Source organism: Myxocyprinus asiaticus, chromosome 28 (genome assembly GCF_019703515.2).
Source record: "Myxocyprinus asiaticus isolate MX2 ecotype Aquarium Trade chromosome 28, UBuf_Myxa_2, whole genome shotgun sequence".
Taxonomy (NCBI): Eukaryota; Metazoa; Chordata; class Actinopteri; order Cypriniformes; family Catostomidae; genus Myxocyprinus; species Myxocyprinus asiaticus.
Window position 1 is genome coordinate 29446590 of NC_059371.1, and position 17753 is coordinate 29464342.

General features: G+C 38.3%; 1 protein-coding gene across 4 annotated transcripts; it reads right to left on the minus strand.

The window, feature by feature from the left end:
- On the minus strand, positions 1-17700 carry LOC127419487 (lebercilin-like). Of its 4 annotated transcripts, none has more exons than XM_051660909.1 (9): positions 17381-17700; positions 12270-12628; positions 8805-9337; positions 8430-8567; positions 8219-8315; positions 7421-7554; positions 5922-5957; positions 5223-5469; positions 1-2715 (listed from the first exon to the last, which is right to left on the minus strand). In XM_051660909.1, the coding sequence occupies exons 2-9, from the start codon at positions 12625-12627 to the stop codon at positions 1907-1909; spliced, it is 2352 nt and encodes a 783-aa protein (XP_051516869.1). In that variant the 5' UTR covers position 12628; positions 17381-17700; the 3' UTR covers positions 1-1906. The 4 variants fall into 4 exon arrangements, with proteins under 4 accessions (XP_051516869.1, XP_051516870.1, XP_051516868.1 ...); XM_051660910.1 differs by having other exon boundaries at positions 4-2718; positions 5223-5466; XM_051660908.1 differs by having other exon boundaries at positions 4-2718.
- Positions 17701-17753: the final 53 nt, after the last annotated feature.

A 17753-nucleotide genomic window follows, 5' to 3' on the forward strand; every position in this document is an offset into this window, starting at 1 on the left:
TTTTTGGGTGAACTATCCCTTTAAATTTTACAAGAGGTCTCTCAGTATATGAGTTGGTTCAACATACCCCTGAGACACTGTAGTAATACAGACCAAATCACTAGAATTGTATAAACCTAGTAAACTATATTTGTCCATTACATATGTTCGATTTAATTACTTGATAAATCAAACAATTAAAACAACTCACAATGTGTAACCAAGCAAACAAAGACACTACATCTGCAGAGAATTCTATTTTACTCAAATTTCTCAATGGTTTAATTAATATTATAACCCAAATGTGATCACACAGTGTGCATAAACACAAAAACAACAGAACGGACTCTGAGTATTTGGCTCATTATTTTATCTGAAAACTACAAACTCAGCTGTCTCTCAAACACTATCCTTTGTCACATAAACTAATTGACACTGACATTCATCTAATGCAAGATGTGGAGGAGAATGACTAAAAAAGTGCTGTGTGGGAGGACTGGTTCAAAGAGGACACAGTCTTAAGATGAGTCAGCCAAGCCACAAAGTGGCTCTGTGAGAGGACAGAGCTTTGCCACAGTCATATCATTACTGAAGGGTTAGAGCTTTTCCTCTCACAGACAAACACATAAACTGTAACTTACAGTAGACTACCAGCTAATGCACACTACCTCCTACTTATCAAGTTCTTATAGTAAATGTTTCCAAAGAAAATCTCAAAACAATATTAACAATAATTGCTTTCCATGTGGTATGCAAGGAAGTTTCTCAGCAATTATAACAACACACACTGGCAGGTTCCAAATGAATCTGCCAAAGGTGAATGAACTAAGAAAATGTACTGGCCATTACTGTATCTGACCACCCATGAAACTGTATTTCACATAATTTGTCTTAAAAATATATATCTTTTTCTGTATTTATGGCAATTTAATTTTTTTTTTTTTTTTTTTTTTTGTACATTTGTGGCAAACAGTGCAGATCATCGAGTGAAACGCAGCATCATATTTAAAATGAACCAGTCTACAGTGAAATTGCAACTGCCATAAAAACCTTTAGAAACATCATGACTGTGTTGATATATTTTTGTTTTTGTGCAATGGAATATAAGGATTATTCCACATGTCATCACATGGAAAAAAAACCTTTAGTCATTCTAGGTAAACCTCAGATTTTTCACTGAGGTAAAAAGATGTTTAGTGGACATTCCCATGTCCTGTCAGATGCTTTCTTAGATAGGTGGTTTTTATGACTTTGATTTGAATCACTTACATTATTGTGAGACTATTATTTTTACAGTCCAACTTCAAGTGCTTGTTCTCCATCTCCATTTGTATGACCAGCATGCACGCATGACTTCAGATTTGAGTTTTGGAGCATCATACACTGCTAGATTTTCTTCTATAGTCCCCTCTAAAGTGAGTGTAATCATAGTTTGAGGGTAAGAAATCGGAGTCTGTACTATCATACACTAAAAATATTCTGTGAAATCTGTCAACTCCAACTGGCCCAAAATCTGCTGACTGGAGTCGACAAGTAACACATCCCAATAGCAAATTGGGGTTAAAGTTGGGGAGTGTAATCCAGTCTTTAAACCATGTATCATGTTGAGGCTCCTAATAATGTTCCCAGCTAACTGGTTACAGTTCTAACTTACATTTGGTGCTTGGCGACTGTAAAATTTGGACCCTGCACACAGGCATGAAATGAGCTTTTCCCTTGCATAACTTACTAGTGAAAATAGTGAAACTTCCTCTATGATTCACCCAGAGCATGGAAGGTAAAGAAAGTGGCATGGTAAACAAACTAAGTATTCTTTAATCAGAGATTATTCATAAAGGAGCACAATACCAAGGGGGTCTTTGGATGCTCTTTTCCTGTTTTCAAGAAACTGATTCTTTCATACCCAGTGTTTATAATGGCATCCCATTCAGAGTGTAACTTCCTCTATGTCATCATCAAATGATGTAATGGCCCTAACTGCGGGTCGGCTCTCAGAGACTTGGAGAGTGCTTCTATTGTAGAGGAGAGAATTGGTGTTTAGTACAGTTGGTGTGTCTGTGTCCCTGCTGCGTCCACTCATTGGTCCTGATGGGAGCTGGGCCGTAAGAGGGGGGCTCAGGATCTCCATTCTGCTGGGTGGGTCAGAAAGTGGAGGCGTGGCAGTGGACCCGAAAAGCTGCTGCATGAGGTTTGACTTCCTCTCTTTCACAATACCACCGAGATCCAACCCTCCATCCAGCTCTCGGGGAGGCTGTGAGTTTGAGGTCTGATTTGCATTCCGTGAGCCCAAACCACCCCGGGGAGCAGATTTACCGAAAGATGGGGCGTAGCTGCTAAAGGCAAGGTCGAGATCCTCACTAGGTCGCTGTGCTCGGAGACCAGCCGCTCTTTTCCCGCTCCCAAGCTTGTTTAGGTTCTCATCTGGGTCTGTTAATTTAAAAATACCGCTCTGGTTTCGCTGCTCGGACAACCGTGGTGGAGAGCGGACACTTCCCGTCTCGTCTGAAAAGAAGTCAGAGTCCTGGCCTTGAGTCTGCATGTCAATCTCTCGCATCTTCGCCAATAGTTGCTCCTTGCGCTGACGTTCCTCTTCAGCTCGCTCTTGATTGACCACATGGATTTCCTGATTTCTCACTTTAAGTTCTTCCTCTTCCAGTTCACAATGCTTCCTGATCTCTTCCTCCTTCCGAGAATCAGATAGGCCAATCCTCCAATCCTCTTCCTCTCTGTGCAGACCTACTGGAAAAGTAATAGAAAGAGTAATCTCTACATTTGCAGCTAATCCCTTCAACAAATACACAAAATATTTGACAAAAATCTTGGATCTTCCAGTCCTTTACTTCTCTCTGTCTCTTTACATCAGAGTATGATTGAAAAATTCAGTTATTGAAGATTGTGTTCAGCGATATTAGCTGCACTTCTACAGGCCTTTTATATATTTAAGGTTTATCTTTGTATTTATTTGCTCTATAAGAGTGTCATTGGCTCTTAATGCCTCTACAGTAGTAGGAAGCTCTATTTATTCTTGCTCAAGGCTGTTTCCTAAGAGCCTACAGAGCTGAGATATTCTTCTAAAAATCTTCATTTGTGTTCAAGTCATTCAAATCTGGGATGACGTGAGGGTGAGAAAAAGATGAGAACTTTCATTTTTGGGTGAACTATTCCTTTATGACCCTCAGAGCCATAGCTTTAAAACATGTACCTATGGTGTGTTGGGAAGCCTATAAATACGTTTTTGGTAATGTATGATTGAAGTACTCATCACTAAATTAACTGTACACATTTTTTTTTTTTTTACCATACACAGCTGGTTAAGTTAAAAGTACAGTAATAATATTCAGTCACAACCAAAATGTTTGCAAACAGCATACATAATTTTACCATACTTAGATACATAAACTCTTTTTTCTGGTAAAGAAAAAAAAAAAATATTAATTACACACACACACACACACACACACACACACAGCATCCGGAAAATATTCACAGCGCTTCACTTTTTCCACATTTTGTTATGTTACAGCCTTATTCCAAAATGGATTAAATTCATTATTTTCCTCAATTCAACAAACAATACCCCATAATGACAACATCAAAGAAGTTCGTTTGAAATCTTTGCAAATGTATAAAAAAAATAAAAAATAAAAAATAAATAAAATCACATGTACATAAGTACTCACAGCCTTTGCCATGACACTCAAAATTGAGCTCAGGTGCAACCTGTTTCCACTGATCATCCTTGAGATGTTTCTACAACTTGATTGGAGTCCACCTGTGGTAAATTCAGTTAATTGGACATGATTTGGAAAGGCACACACCTGTCTATATAAGGTCCCACAGTTAACAGTGCATGTCAGAGCACAACCCAAGCCATGAAGTCCAAGGAATTGTCTGTAGACCTCCGAGACAGGATCTCGGATCTGGGGAAGGGTACAGCAAAATTTCTGCAGCATTGAAGGTCCCAATGAGCACAGTGGCCTCCATCATCCGTAAATGGAAGAAGTTTGGAACCACCAGGACTCTTCCTAGAGCTGGCCTCCCGGCCAAACTGAGCGATCGGGGGAGAAGGGCCTAAGTCAGGGAGGTGACCAAGAACCCAATGGTCACTCTGACAGAGCTCCAGCGTTTCTCTGCGGAGAGAGCAAAACAACAATCTCTGCAGCACTCTACCAATCAGGCCTGTATGGTAGAGTGGCCAGACAGAAGCCACTCCTCAGTAAAAGGCACATGACAACCCGCCTGGAGTTTGCCAAAAGGCATCTGAAGAACTCTCAGACCATGAGAAACAAAATTCTCTGGTCTGATGAAACAAAGATTGAACTCTTTGGCCTGAATGGCAAGCGTAATGTCTGGAGGAAACCAGGCACCGCTCATCACCTGGCCAATACCATCCCTACAGTGAAGCATGGTGGTGGCAGCATCATGCTGTGGGGATGTTTTTCAGCGGCAGGAACTGGGAGACTAGTCAGGATCGAGGGAAAGATGAATGCAGCAATGTTCAGAGACATCTTTGATGAAAACCTGCTCCAGAGCGCTCTGGACCTCAGACTGGGGTGAAGGTTCATCTTCCAACAGGACAACGACCCTAAGCACACAGCCAAGATAACAAAGGAGTGGCTATGGGACAACTCTGTGAATGTCCTTGAGTGGCCCAGCCAGAGCCCAGACTTGAACATCTCTGGAGAGATCTGAAAATGGCTGTGCACCGACGTGCCCCATCCAAGCTGATGGAGCTTGAGAGGTCCCGCAAAGAAGAATGGGAGAAACTGCCCAAAAATAGGTGTGCCAAGACTTGAGGCTGTAATTGGTGCCAAAGGTGCTTCAACAAAGTACTGAGCAAAAGCTGTGGATACTTATGTACATTTTCCTTTTTTTTTTTTTTTTTTTTAAATTTGCAAAGATTTCAAACAAACTTCTTCACGTTGTAATTATGGGGTATTGTTTGTAGAATTGAGGAAAATAATTTAATCCATTTTGGAAAAAGGCTGTAACATAACAAAATGTGGAAAAAGTGAAGCGCTCTGAATACTTTCCGGATGCAATGTGTATATATATATATATATATATATATATATATATATAATAATTTGCGGACACACATTTTTTATCCTCTTACAAATTAAAGTCTATATTAACACTTGTCAAAAGTCTGTATTTTTACAGAATGTCTGTATATTTCTTATATCAAATATCTACAATAATCAGTCAAACCAGCATAATTAGACCATATAAACTGTTCCTACCATTTCTGTGTCCATTTGAGTTCTTCTCATGCGAGTTGAGCTGTTGATCTAGTAGTCTTTGCCTCACCCTGTCTTTCAGTAGCTCCATTTCTCTTTCTCTGTCTTGTGGTATCTCTTTTGATTTCTCCTCTCTTGTATGTTCCACTGCTGATTCCCTCTCCCTTTCTTTCTCCCTCTCTCTCCATAAATCTTGGATCTTCCAGTCCTTTACTTCTCTCTGTCTCTGCTTTCTGCCTTGCTGATCCTGCTGATGTATTATAGAAAAAAGGATGACACAAAAGGACAGAAAGAGAAGAACATAAATCAAAACAACAGAAAGGTGCAGAGAGAGAAATAATAAAATTAGACCAATTTAACACAAGGTTTGCTCGCTGATATCTTACACATGCATTTAAATGTTGTCATTCTTGTATATAAATATTTCATGTCCATTTATTAAGTAGCCATGCAAGCAGGATAATGTAATCAACTAGGTTACTAGTGCTCTTCTGTTAATTAAAACGATTTAGATGAGGTTAAGAGGTTAGCACTTCATGCAGCAATGCAATTCAAAATTAAAGACATGTGTAGAAGCCAAAGTTTGCTCTGGGAGAAAACATCTGAACCACAGTAAGTGCAGACTTGTGTCTATTCTAGCACAAAAAGAATTGTGGTAAAACAGTGCTGCATTCGGTAAAAGGACAGGCATTTAAGTCCAACCTTTTTTACCCTGTGATTCCCAGTAGGCTTTCGAACCTGGAAATCAATAATTAAAAAATTACTCCGAGATTAATTAACAAGTAGTTTCATTGGTATGTGCGCTGACTAAAAGATCAATAGGTGATAAAATAGAATGAGAGAGAGAGAGACAGGAAAGGGATAAATCAAAACCTAATCAGCTAAAGCAATCTATCAAAAAAAGAAAAAAAAAGAAGAACTGCAATTATCATATGAAAGGAGATGACTGACTCTGAAACATGACTGAAGACAATTCATATGGGATGACACCATGCAGAATTTAATGTGAACACTTTATGACATATAATAAACAGCAGCTATGTAATTATAAATGCTTAAGTATTCAAGGGTCTTGATGACATGCCTTTTTTATTATTTTAATATGTTCCTTCAGGGTTACTTATAATATGAATACATTTTTATACACAAAAATAATAAATAAATAAATAAAATGTTCTACCCTCATTCTGACCCTCTGACAGAAACACTTGTTTTTGGTGCTGCTTCTCCTTTAAGACTTGACGATAAATGGCCACTGTTATGATTGGCTCTCTACTCTTGATTGACCTGCTCTCTCCTTACCATCTCACTGCTCACCGCTACTGGGGGGGGGGGGGCTACAGAAGTAACAAGGTAAATTAGGCTTTGATGTGTCGTTGCGGAGGCGATCAGATGCAAATGTCTACCACAGTGTGGCATAACAATGTGGAGGAAGTAGATAATGAGTCATTTTAGCAGCTTGGCTTCAACAAATGCTCTTTTTGCAGTGAGGACATTTTGAGTTCTGAAACTTAAGCCCAAAGTATAGACACGTGAAGCAAATCTCGTCATCAGCAGAGTGCTTGAGCATTGAAAGCGTGCAGCCCGATTTATCTAACCTCGCTTCTTTGAACGCGCAGAATGTGCATGCGCCTGGAATTATTTGCACAAATTAGTGGATCCACAAGGTGGTAGTACTCACATTTGAGACATTGCTATCATGAAGAAACGCTAGAAGATGTAATCGCTGGTAAATAACAGGAGATGAAGGTAAAAACAGCAACAGTAGATATGCACATCAAGAGCACGTGTGTGAGGAGGTCAGGAGATACCTGCTTTTGTATAACTCGAGTCTGAAGGACTATAAAGACAACTTTATGGGTCTAAACTTATGAAGAGAAATTGTCCGGCGTCTCATGGCAGTCGTGGTGTGCATGCATCAAACGCCTGTAAATGCGTCCACCGTCAAATGGAATATACTTTGACAGGCTCGCGTTTGACTGTACCCAGACACCGAGCGTTCGCATCAGAATCGAAGTATACTTTGGGCTTTACAGTATATTTTTATAGTGCAATGACCAAGGAATATTTGATTCCTCATGTCATGACCCCTTTAGCACATAAACCAGTGTGCTGTTTTAGAAAATAAACTTGTCTTAAAAAGAAATGAAATTTGTATACACACTGTTATCTCAAGATTTTATTAAATTAATTGTACATGCCTTCAGAGAGAGGTAATCATCACTTTGGTCATCAGGTGGGAGCTCATTGCTAAGAGCTGGAGGAGGCGAGGGGAAATCCACTGAGGATGTCCTTTCCTCAGTCTGTACAGCTTTAGTTCTGGTTGTACTGGTGTCTTCAAAATATATAAACACAAAACAGAACAAAAAAAAGTTAATTGCAAAGACATGTATATACTGCATACACATACAGTGGGGTCCAAAAGTCAGGTTTTATTTATTTATTTATTTATGTAATTTTTGCAAATCAACATTTCATTCACATTGTTATACTGATAATGAAATAAATTTGTACTACATTAGAAAAATGCTAAATAGAAGCATTTACTCTAGTGGTCTAAGATTTTTGGACCCCATTGTAAATTTTCCACACAATAGAAATATTACCCGAAAATATGCTTCAAAGTCATTATACATTAATGCAACCTTCTAGGTCCATATAAAACCTTGAGTTCTCTTAAAACGTTATTTTTCAAACAAGCCCATTGTTGTGTATTTGTTGTGTGAATATTTAGGTGAAGTATCTAATTCATAACTGCTGACAGAGCTTTACTTGTACTACTGTATCTTTGCCTTTGAAAACAAAGAGTTGGAGTCACCACTGAAGCACATGGGAATATTATCACCATAGGAAGATGTTTGCTATGGAGTCATTGTCTGTCTGCTAGTAGTAATTATGGACTGAATGTTTAAGTATCAAAGAGGGCCCTGGGAGCAAGGTACATTGGCGCAGATGTGCATTGGGACTTCAACCAACAGTATCAACAAAGACTGGTTTACCTTTCCTCTTGCTGCCATTATCTACTTCTTTCTTAGAAGAAGCTTTCACCATCCTGTTAGAGTAGATGTTCCTAGCATCCAGCTCCCTTTCTTTCTCCTGAAAACAGATACAACAAATTGAACACTGATGGATCTGATCAAATGAATGACATTAACACCCAAAACTGCATATGACTTGTGTTGTAACTGGTCTATTGGATGTGTTTGGGACCTTTAGTTTAGTGCAAAGTCTCTCCACTTCCTCCTGCAGTGCTTTAACTTCCTGTTGGGCATCTTGAGTTTTTCTCCCCTCATTAGCTAGCTGCCTCTGAAAGCTCCCGCTACTCAACTCAGTGTTCTTCTCCAATTCCTATGGACACAAAATACACACACAGTAATTCAAAAAGACATTCACATAAATAACCTTTTCATTCTGGAATAAATCACTCTGGTAACAGTTGCTAAAGATGTTAAAATTTTTTAACTTCTATTTAAAATTCTATTTTAATTGAAAGATACCTGGTGTCTACACAAGCATGCATGCATGCATGCATGCAAGTATACAACATATTGTGTGTGTAAATTTTTTTTGTTGTTGTCCATCTACCTTCACTCTGCGTTCACTCTCTTGCAGTTTTGCTTGAGCATGCATAAGTTTGCGTGAGAGTTCCTCCCTCTCTCCGAGATTCTGGTCGTCTGCAAGTCGCTGCAGTTTCTGCAGCTGGCTTCGACAGCGCTGGAGCTGGGTATCCGTCTCCCTGAGTCTGTGCTCAGCTGCACGCTGGTTCTCCTGACTGCGTCGCAGCCTCTCGCGCAGAACATGAGTCTCGTTGTTGTGGCGAGACAGCAGCTGTGAAATCTCACTCTCTGTGTCGTTGTAGCGATGCAATGCTTTCTCTTGCCGCAGTTGCAGCTGTCGCAATAAACGGTTTTCACGCTGCAGCTCATCCGAATGTAAACGTAGCTCAGACAGTGCGTTCTTCAGCTCGTTGATCTTAAGCAGACGTGCAGAGAGCATGCGCTTAGTAACCATGTCGACATCTTTGGATGGTGCATCTTTACTCAAGCTATGGGATCGTATGCCTCCTGGGGGATGTTGGGAGTGGGGCGGGGGATGCCGTGGCACACCTTTACGAACACCTGAAAAGAAGAGAAAATTTGAATAGTGATAGACATTTACTGTACATTGCCCAGGCTGATTAATCAAATTATTATTTGCTTATTTGTTATTTTACCATATATAAATTTATATACATCAGTATCAACATCAGATATTGAAAAACCCATTTTGGTCAACCATTAAAAATAAGTACATTGTTTTTATGAATGTTTGTACAGATTTTTGCTTTACAACTACAGAGGATATAAAAAGTCTACACACCCCTGTTAAAACAGCAGGTTTTTGTGATGTAAAAAATTAAACAAAGATAAATCAGAATTTTTGCACCTTTAATGTAAAAATTACAACCTATGCAATGCCACTGAAAACCAACGTGACACATTTCAAATAAAAATAAAAAACTTATCAGAATAACCTAACTGCATAAGTGTGCACATCCCTGAACTAATACTTAGTTGAAGCACCCTTTGATTTTATTACAGCACTCAGTCTGTTTGGATAAGAGTCTATTAGCTTGGCACATCTTGACTTGGAATATTTTCCCACTCTTCTTTGCAAAAACGTTCCAGATCTGTCAAATTGTGAGGGCATCTCCTGTGTACGGCCCTCTTCAGGTCCCCCCACAGATTTTCTATAGGATTCAGGTCTGGGCTCTGGCTGGGCCATTCCAAAACATTAATCCTTTTTTGCTGAAGCCATTGTTTTGTTGATTTGGATGTGTGCTTTGGATCATTGTCATGCTGAAAGGTGAAAGATCTCTTCATTTTCAGCTTTCTAGCAGACGCCAGAAGGTTCTGTGCCAAAATTGACTGGTACTTGGAGCTATTCATGATTCCCTCCACCTTCACTAAATCCCCATTTCCAGCTGAAGAAAAGCAGCCCCAAAGCATGATGCTGCCACCACCATGCTTCACCGTGGGTATGGTGTTCTTTTGCTGATGTGCTGTGTTGTTTTTGCACCAAACATACCTTTTACAATTTTGGGCAAAAAGTTCAACCTTGGTCTCATCAGACCATAACACATTTTTCCAAATGGTTTTGGGAGACTGGATATAGGTTTTTGCCGGGCTTAGATGTTTTTTTTTTTTTTTTTGTCAGAAAAGGCTTGGTCTTGCCACCCTGCCCCATAGCCCAGACAGATGAAGAATACGGGAGATAGTTGTCACACGTAGGGAGCAACCAGTACTTGCCAGAAAGAGCTGCAGCTCCTTTAATGTTGCTGTAGGCCTCTTGACAGCCTCCCTGACCAGTTTTCTCTGTGTCTTCTCATCAATTTTGGAGGGACGTCCTGTTCTTGATAATGTAACTGTTGTGCCATACTTTCTCCACTTGTTGATGACTGTTTTCACTGAGTTCCATGATGTATCTAATGCCTTGGAAAAAAAACTGTAGCCCTCAGCTTGATACTTTGTAAGCTCTTTGTGGCCCATGGCTCTTGTAGTAGCATGCAACCAAGATGTCATAAAAATCCTACAAGAACAGCTGAGATTTATTTGGAGTTAATCGGAGTCACTTCAAGTGAAGTCAGGTGTGTACAATTTCACATGAGCTTGATGATTGGTTGATTCTGAACACTTTTATAAATTATAAAACGGTGTGCACATTTCTGCAGTTAAGTTATTCTAAGTTATATATTTTTATTTTTTTTCTCTGAAATGTGTCACTTTGGTTTTCTGTGGCATTGCATAGGTTGTAATTTTTACATTAAAAGTGCAAAAAGTCTGATATGATTTATCGGTTTCATTTTTTACATCACAAAAACCTGCTGTTTTAACAGGGGTGTGTAGACTTTTTATATCCACTGTATGATGTACTTGCTAGACACACTGCTATATTTTGCATACAGTAAGTAAATAAGGCAATAAGTGAAAAAGCATATTCAAACATTTTAACCATGTTAATATGGTCAGTTTTAATCACATCCGTGAATACATACGACCCAACATGCATATAGTTAAGTGATACTGAAAATGGCCAAAAAATGCAGTAGTTTTCCATTAATTTGATGATTGTACTCTGAATGTCTCTTGTGCAATCTGTTGGTCATTATCGGTACTGCAGGACACAAAAGTCTCCAGTCTCTCTTTCTCTAATTCTCTAGAATAGATGTTTCAGTCTGGTCAAGGGGGAAATCTCACAAAAAATATGTCCCCAAAATATTTCACCTAAAAAAAATAATATTTTATTTTAGGATGTTACATTATTTTTTGCACTGTTTACATTATTTTTATGACAATTAAGCACATTTTCCTTCCTAATTCTCATTATAATGTTGCATCTGAACAATTTTTTATTTTTTTAATTTTTTTTTAATTCTCATTTTTCCCAATGATGATTCTCTTTAGATCTGTTTTTTATTGTTATAACAGTAAAAATATTACCATACTAAAATCTGTTTTTAAGCAGTATAAATAAAAATGTTGTGGTATGCTTAATGGTATGCCAAGTTAAAACAGTATAAATTTAAGACAGTACAACAAATACTACCATGAGTATATAAATACTTTTTACAATTTATACAATATATAATAATTTTTTGCATTTCAGTAATGAGAATGACATGTTTCCTTTAGGAATTGTGGGGAAAATGGGCTTAACTCTCATTAAATTAATGTCATAGTCACAATGAAAAAGAAATTGAAATTATTCTAAAAAATAGGCTTCAATTTCTTAAGCAAAATACAATTTACTTATTTATTTATTTATTTTGATTTTAGGGTGAAATATGACCCAGACTATTTTGTGAGATTCATCCTCAAAGTGTTTTGCTCATTAAGACTGAACAATAGAGATTCTGTTAACGGGAAAACATACTGCCTCCAATCACTCAGATCCTTTTTTGGGTTATGCCTATATACAGAGGTGTCCAAAAGTCTGAAACCACATTGAAAATCTGGCATTTAGAAAATTCAAAATAAAGTAAATTTATGACGTGAGCAAATGTGTGTGTACCTGCTCGATGTAAGGGGCTGCTGGACATCTTTCTAGATCTCCCTCTTTTGTGTGCTGATGGAGACGCTGACCGTGGCGAGAGAGACTGATCAGAGTGTGAGACATTTTCATAATCATCAGAGTAGAAAGAGGCACTGCTGCGATCTCCATCTGAACAACGATCACGGTCTGGGTCTCCGTCCAGTTCTCGCGTTCGGATTCGTGCACAATCCCCAGCTGAGCTCTCTATGTCATCATGGTATTTCTCCTTTTTCTGAGATTGGAAAGAAGATTCCGAGAGTTTGCCATCCCTACGATGAGACAATCGGCTGTGCTCTGATTCCTGATTATCTACATTTGAATCCATGTCTTCCCACATTCTACAACGATAAATACAAAATGATTTGGATTAGGCTGAGACTGAATATGTCACTGATACAGGTGCTTCACTCACAATTAATAAGCAGCACACATATATACAAACACACAAATCAGAATAAGTCTTATGGCATGGTATGTATGCAAATGAGTGTGGTTGAGATGCAATTTAGTGGGAAGATATGCAACCAGAAAACATAATAGGTTGTACGTGTGCAAGCGTGAGTGTCTATGTATGTTTGTGTGGGTTGTTGTTGAGGAGCCTTGAGTGAATCGTGACACAAAAATCAAAGACAAACACTCACTCAAGCTGTCTGAAAGATTCCATCAAGATTTGCATCAAGCTACTGTCATAATTGTTACACTCATTTACGCCAGTAACGTGTCATCAGTTCTCAGCTACTACTGAGGTTTGGATAGTTTCCAGCTAATTGAGCCCAGAACCACTAACAGATACTGTCAATGTATTCAGCCGTAAAATTAGGAACATTAACATTATTTAGGCATGATTAAGCAAATCACACACAAAAGCAACTGACATAGCATAATTTAAAATAAAACTTAGTCTTACAGTGCAAGTTAAACTCACACTGAATTTATATTCTTTGCAAACACCTTTTACCAAATTTAACTTAAAAGAAATAGATTATATTGTGTCTGTGAAGTTCAGTAATTCATGAAGTGCATAAGTTGAGTACAAATAAGAAATCTCCAATTGTCAATGAGAACAATATGGCAATTTAACTGCAGTGCTATTAAGAAAAGCAAAAAAAATAACCATAGCAGAACTGTTGTAACATCATACAATAAGTATGATAAACGTCCATTTTGTAAGACCACGGACAAGTCCTTCCTCTTTCAGTCACTGAACCTACAGAATCCCGATAACCTCTCTGTGTTACCGCTTTGTCACCATGGAGATTTAGGCTAGACTGCCCTTTGTAAGCTGCCAATAATATCATTCACTCCTTAATGGTATGCTAAACATATTCAATTACTGCCTCACATTTCACCTCGCTCTTTTATCTCAAATGGTTATAATCCATTTAAATGTCTAATGGATTTCACAGAATAAATATTGTGACCCCGAGACATATGCAGTCCAACTGCAATTATAAGCCTGCTTATAATAAGCAAGCCCTAAAAATATGATCCTGAATTAATTGGTAATCTGTATACCTGGGTAAAATCATTTCTGTATACAAAACAAACAAGTCTTGACTCAGATAAGATAACATGTTAGATCTCAGATAACATGCAAAGTAAAGTAGCAAAGTAAACCGTAGAGAACAAACTTGGTCATTCACTCAATTTGGTGACTTTCGGGTTTAAAACGTTTGAAAAATGAAACATACTTTTATAGATATCTTTATGTTTAAAGTGTGTGATTTTATAAAACACTCAGGTCAAGCTAAACGACTTCACAAATTCAGATGTCCATTTGGTTAGGTGGGCAGGGTCAGGGTAGAAAATAACAGGGTGGACATTTAGTGGGTAAAATCTGTTAACATAAATATATTCAAATTTTAAAAGTACATACATTTTCCGAATATCTATCCATAACAGAGACAAGTTATGCATGACAACATAAGACTAACATCACAAAATAAAGGAAAACATATATAAAACAGAAGCACTACACATCTCAAATAACTCCAACATTAATTTGCTTACTGGCTGATGTCACCTCCAGTGTGTTGTCACTTCATAACATAGATCTTTAAATAAATGTCACAGTATCATGGCATATGGGTGGACAATCAAATCAAGGGACGGACACACACACACACACACACACACACACACACACACACACAAAAACACTACACTACACTAAACACTATAAGTGTTAAAATGTCAAATCACACAAAATTACCACATAAGAATACATGCTATTGAAAGAATGTAATCCTAAACTCTTAATTTTATGGGGGGGGGATTATTTAGCACTTATTTTTGCCAAAGATGCTTCATATGGAGGACATGCAATCAATTAAAAATGATTTCAATTATTTGAAATTAGATAGAATTATTAATTCCTTTTCTAAGTTCTCAGGATATAGAGTCAATTGATCTAAATCCGAAGCTTTGGCTCTGACAACGTACTGCCCGGTAACGGCTTTTCAGCCGGGCGCCTTTCAGTGGCCCAATCAGGGCATTAAGTATTTGGGTATTTTATTCCCAGCAAATTTATGTGATTTAGTCAGAGTTAATTTTGACCCTTTAATAAAAATGTTTTCGAGCTATGTGGACAGGTGGGCTTCACTACATTTATCTATGACTGGAAAGGTTAATGTTATAAAAATTAATTGTATTCCAAAATTCAACTACCTACTACAGTCTCTCCCCATTGAATTTCCTCTCTTTTATTTTAAACAATTTGATAGTATTGCTAAATCTTTTATCTGGAATGGCAAACGTCCTCGGATGCATTTTAAAAAGTTACACAGGCCAATTGACAAAGGTGGTTAGGTCTCCCCAAGATTTTTTTTTACTATTATTCTTTAAGTCTCAGACATTTGGCGCATTGGTCGCTTCCGCCTGAAAGAGCCCCTACCTGGCTCTTTATTGAACAGGAGGTCCTTGCCTCTATCCTGCCATTGCAAAGCCTTTCTACCAAGCTGCCCGGAGCAGTAAATACACATCCCGTTATCTCGCACATGCATTTAGTGTGGACAGAAGTTTCCCACGTGTTCAGTTCAGACATTTACCTGAACGTTGCCGCAAGTATTTGGTTAAACCCTAAATTGTGCATTAACAAGTCCCCTTTCTGCTGGACAGAATGGATTGAGAAGGGAGTTGCTACGCTGAGTGACCTGTATGAAAATGGAGTGTTGAGATCTTCTGAAAATAATATATAGCAGTTTGGGATTCCCAGATCTCAATTCTTCAGGTACTTACAGCTGCTTTGCACCATCTTTGGATGTAGTACGCAGCCCCCTAAAGCGGAAGACACTCTTGAGATGGTGCTTGCTGCTTTTGGATAGGGTCACAAGGCTTCAGTGTACTATTCCTGGCTAATTAAAGTTTAGGGGATGGGGTTTTAACATCTCTTAAGAAGTTACGGGAGAGAAGACTTGAATTTAGTACTGGAAGATGGAGAATGGGGTAAGATTTTAAAAAACGTCAAGTCTGCATCTAGAGATGCAAGGGTGCACCTCATTCAGTTTAAGATTATGCATCGTTTTTATTGGACTCCCTCCAGATTGTATAGGCTTAGCCTTAAAGACACACCCACATGCTGGCGATGCCAGTTGGAGGATAGGGACGTAGCCCATGTTTTTTGGTCCTGTACTAAGATTCAAGAGTTTTGGTCAAAGGTTCAGAATTTTATTTGTGAGGTTTTGGGCACTCTGATCTTATTTTGCCCCAGACTTTGTATTTTGGGTGATGGGGCAGGTATTAATATAATGAATAAACATGTAAAGAGCTGGGTCCTTACCAGCGTTATGATCGGCAGGCAGGTAATGCTAAGGGGATGGAAGTCGGCTGATACGCCCTCATTTCATGAGTGGTGCACTGAGCTGGGCAGAGTGGTAGCATTCGAAGAGATGGCATATAGATGGCTGGGCAGTTTGGGTGCATCTGGGAAGAAGTGGGGCACTTAACTGCCAGGGAGGAGCAGTGGAGAGAGATGAGTTTTATTAAAAATTAGATGTGGAACCCTTTTTCTTTTATGTTGGTTAATTGTATATGTTTTTGTTATGTCATCGAGTATTTTCTTTGGATTGTTTGTTTATATGTGAGTCTGTTGTTATTTAATGTTTGATCACTGGGATGTATGTTGGGTGGCAGGGGGCACATAATTGTTAAAAGTTGATTCCGTGTATTCTTGTGTTGTTTGTTTAAATTTGTATTTGGAATCACTAAAAAAAATTAATTTCAAAAATTATTTGAAATTTTGACTTTTAGGCCCAAAGCAGTGTTTAACTTTACAAATAGTTTTTACTCTTTTTAACAAGCGCATTAAAATTGTGATCGGTTGACATTTACATTTTAAATACCTTATAAATATTTACATTAAAAATAACTGTGAATACCTAACTTAAAAGTCACCAAATCTCAGGAATGTCAAAACTACTTGATTCTTCAGATCACAGTAGAACATTCTGTAATGCCAGTCCAAGAATGCTGCTGCACTGCTATAAATTGGGGAATTTTCTGACATCACACTGAGATCATCTGCACTTGACAGGCCAAGAACATGCAGTGACATTTTTTAACCATCACAACACAACAGCTGTCAGCCAATTCTGTTGATGTTAAGGTTAAAAGACACTGTTTCCACCTAAACATTTTATGTGATGACAAAAAATGTACATTACTCAAACATATACAATATAAATTGTAAAGAAAATTCTTACATTACGGAAACCATTATCATTAACATTGCCCAATTTCACAACAGAATAGCTTTATGAGGGAAGTACTAAAACAGTTGTCAGGTTAGTAAAACTACAGGTTTTCATAAACAACAGGAATCTTCATCAACATGTCTTCATTTTTAAAACAAAACGCTTTCAGGCAGCATGTATAAACGTCATCTTATGAACAGCTTCATGTCCTTGCCATGGCAAGTAAACATCGTGCATACTTAACACATATATATTTACAAAATTAAAAGAATCTGCGATTGTTTCTTATTTACTTACTGCCTGACTGTTACTGTTTTCACGAGAGACAAAAACACATCCATAGCAAACGAAGAATGTGTAACACTGAACCTGAGTGGAAGTTTCTTACAAAGTGCTTACCAGTTTCTTGTCCTTTTAAGTCTCCATGTCTTTCTTCTCAGTTTCTTCGGGTAGAACTATAATATGCCTCGGTTAACGGCTCACAAACTCGCTAGCCAGCTACATGACGAGCTAGCTGGGATTATATCGTGCAACTAGGACAGCACAAAACACTCTAGAGACGACCCAAAACGATCAGCAAAACGTTCTCTAGTTCGGTAAGGAGATGCAGAGCGGGGTCGTTTGGTTGTAGCGACATCTGAGGTCGATTATGGCGGAGATGGTGGTTTTTGAAGAGTAATATGTGCTTTACTGAAGGAGTGAAATCTCTGAATCCACGCCTCGCCTTCTGCTACCGGTGTCATAGTGACGCTTCGCCATGGCAACGTGCGCC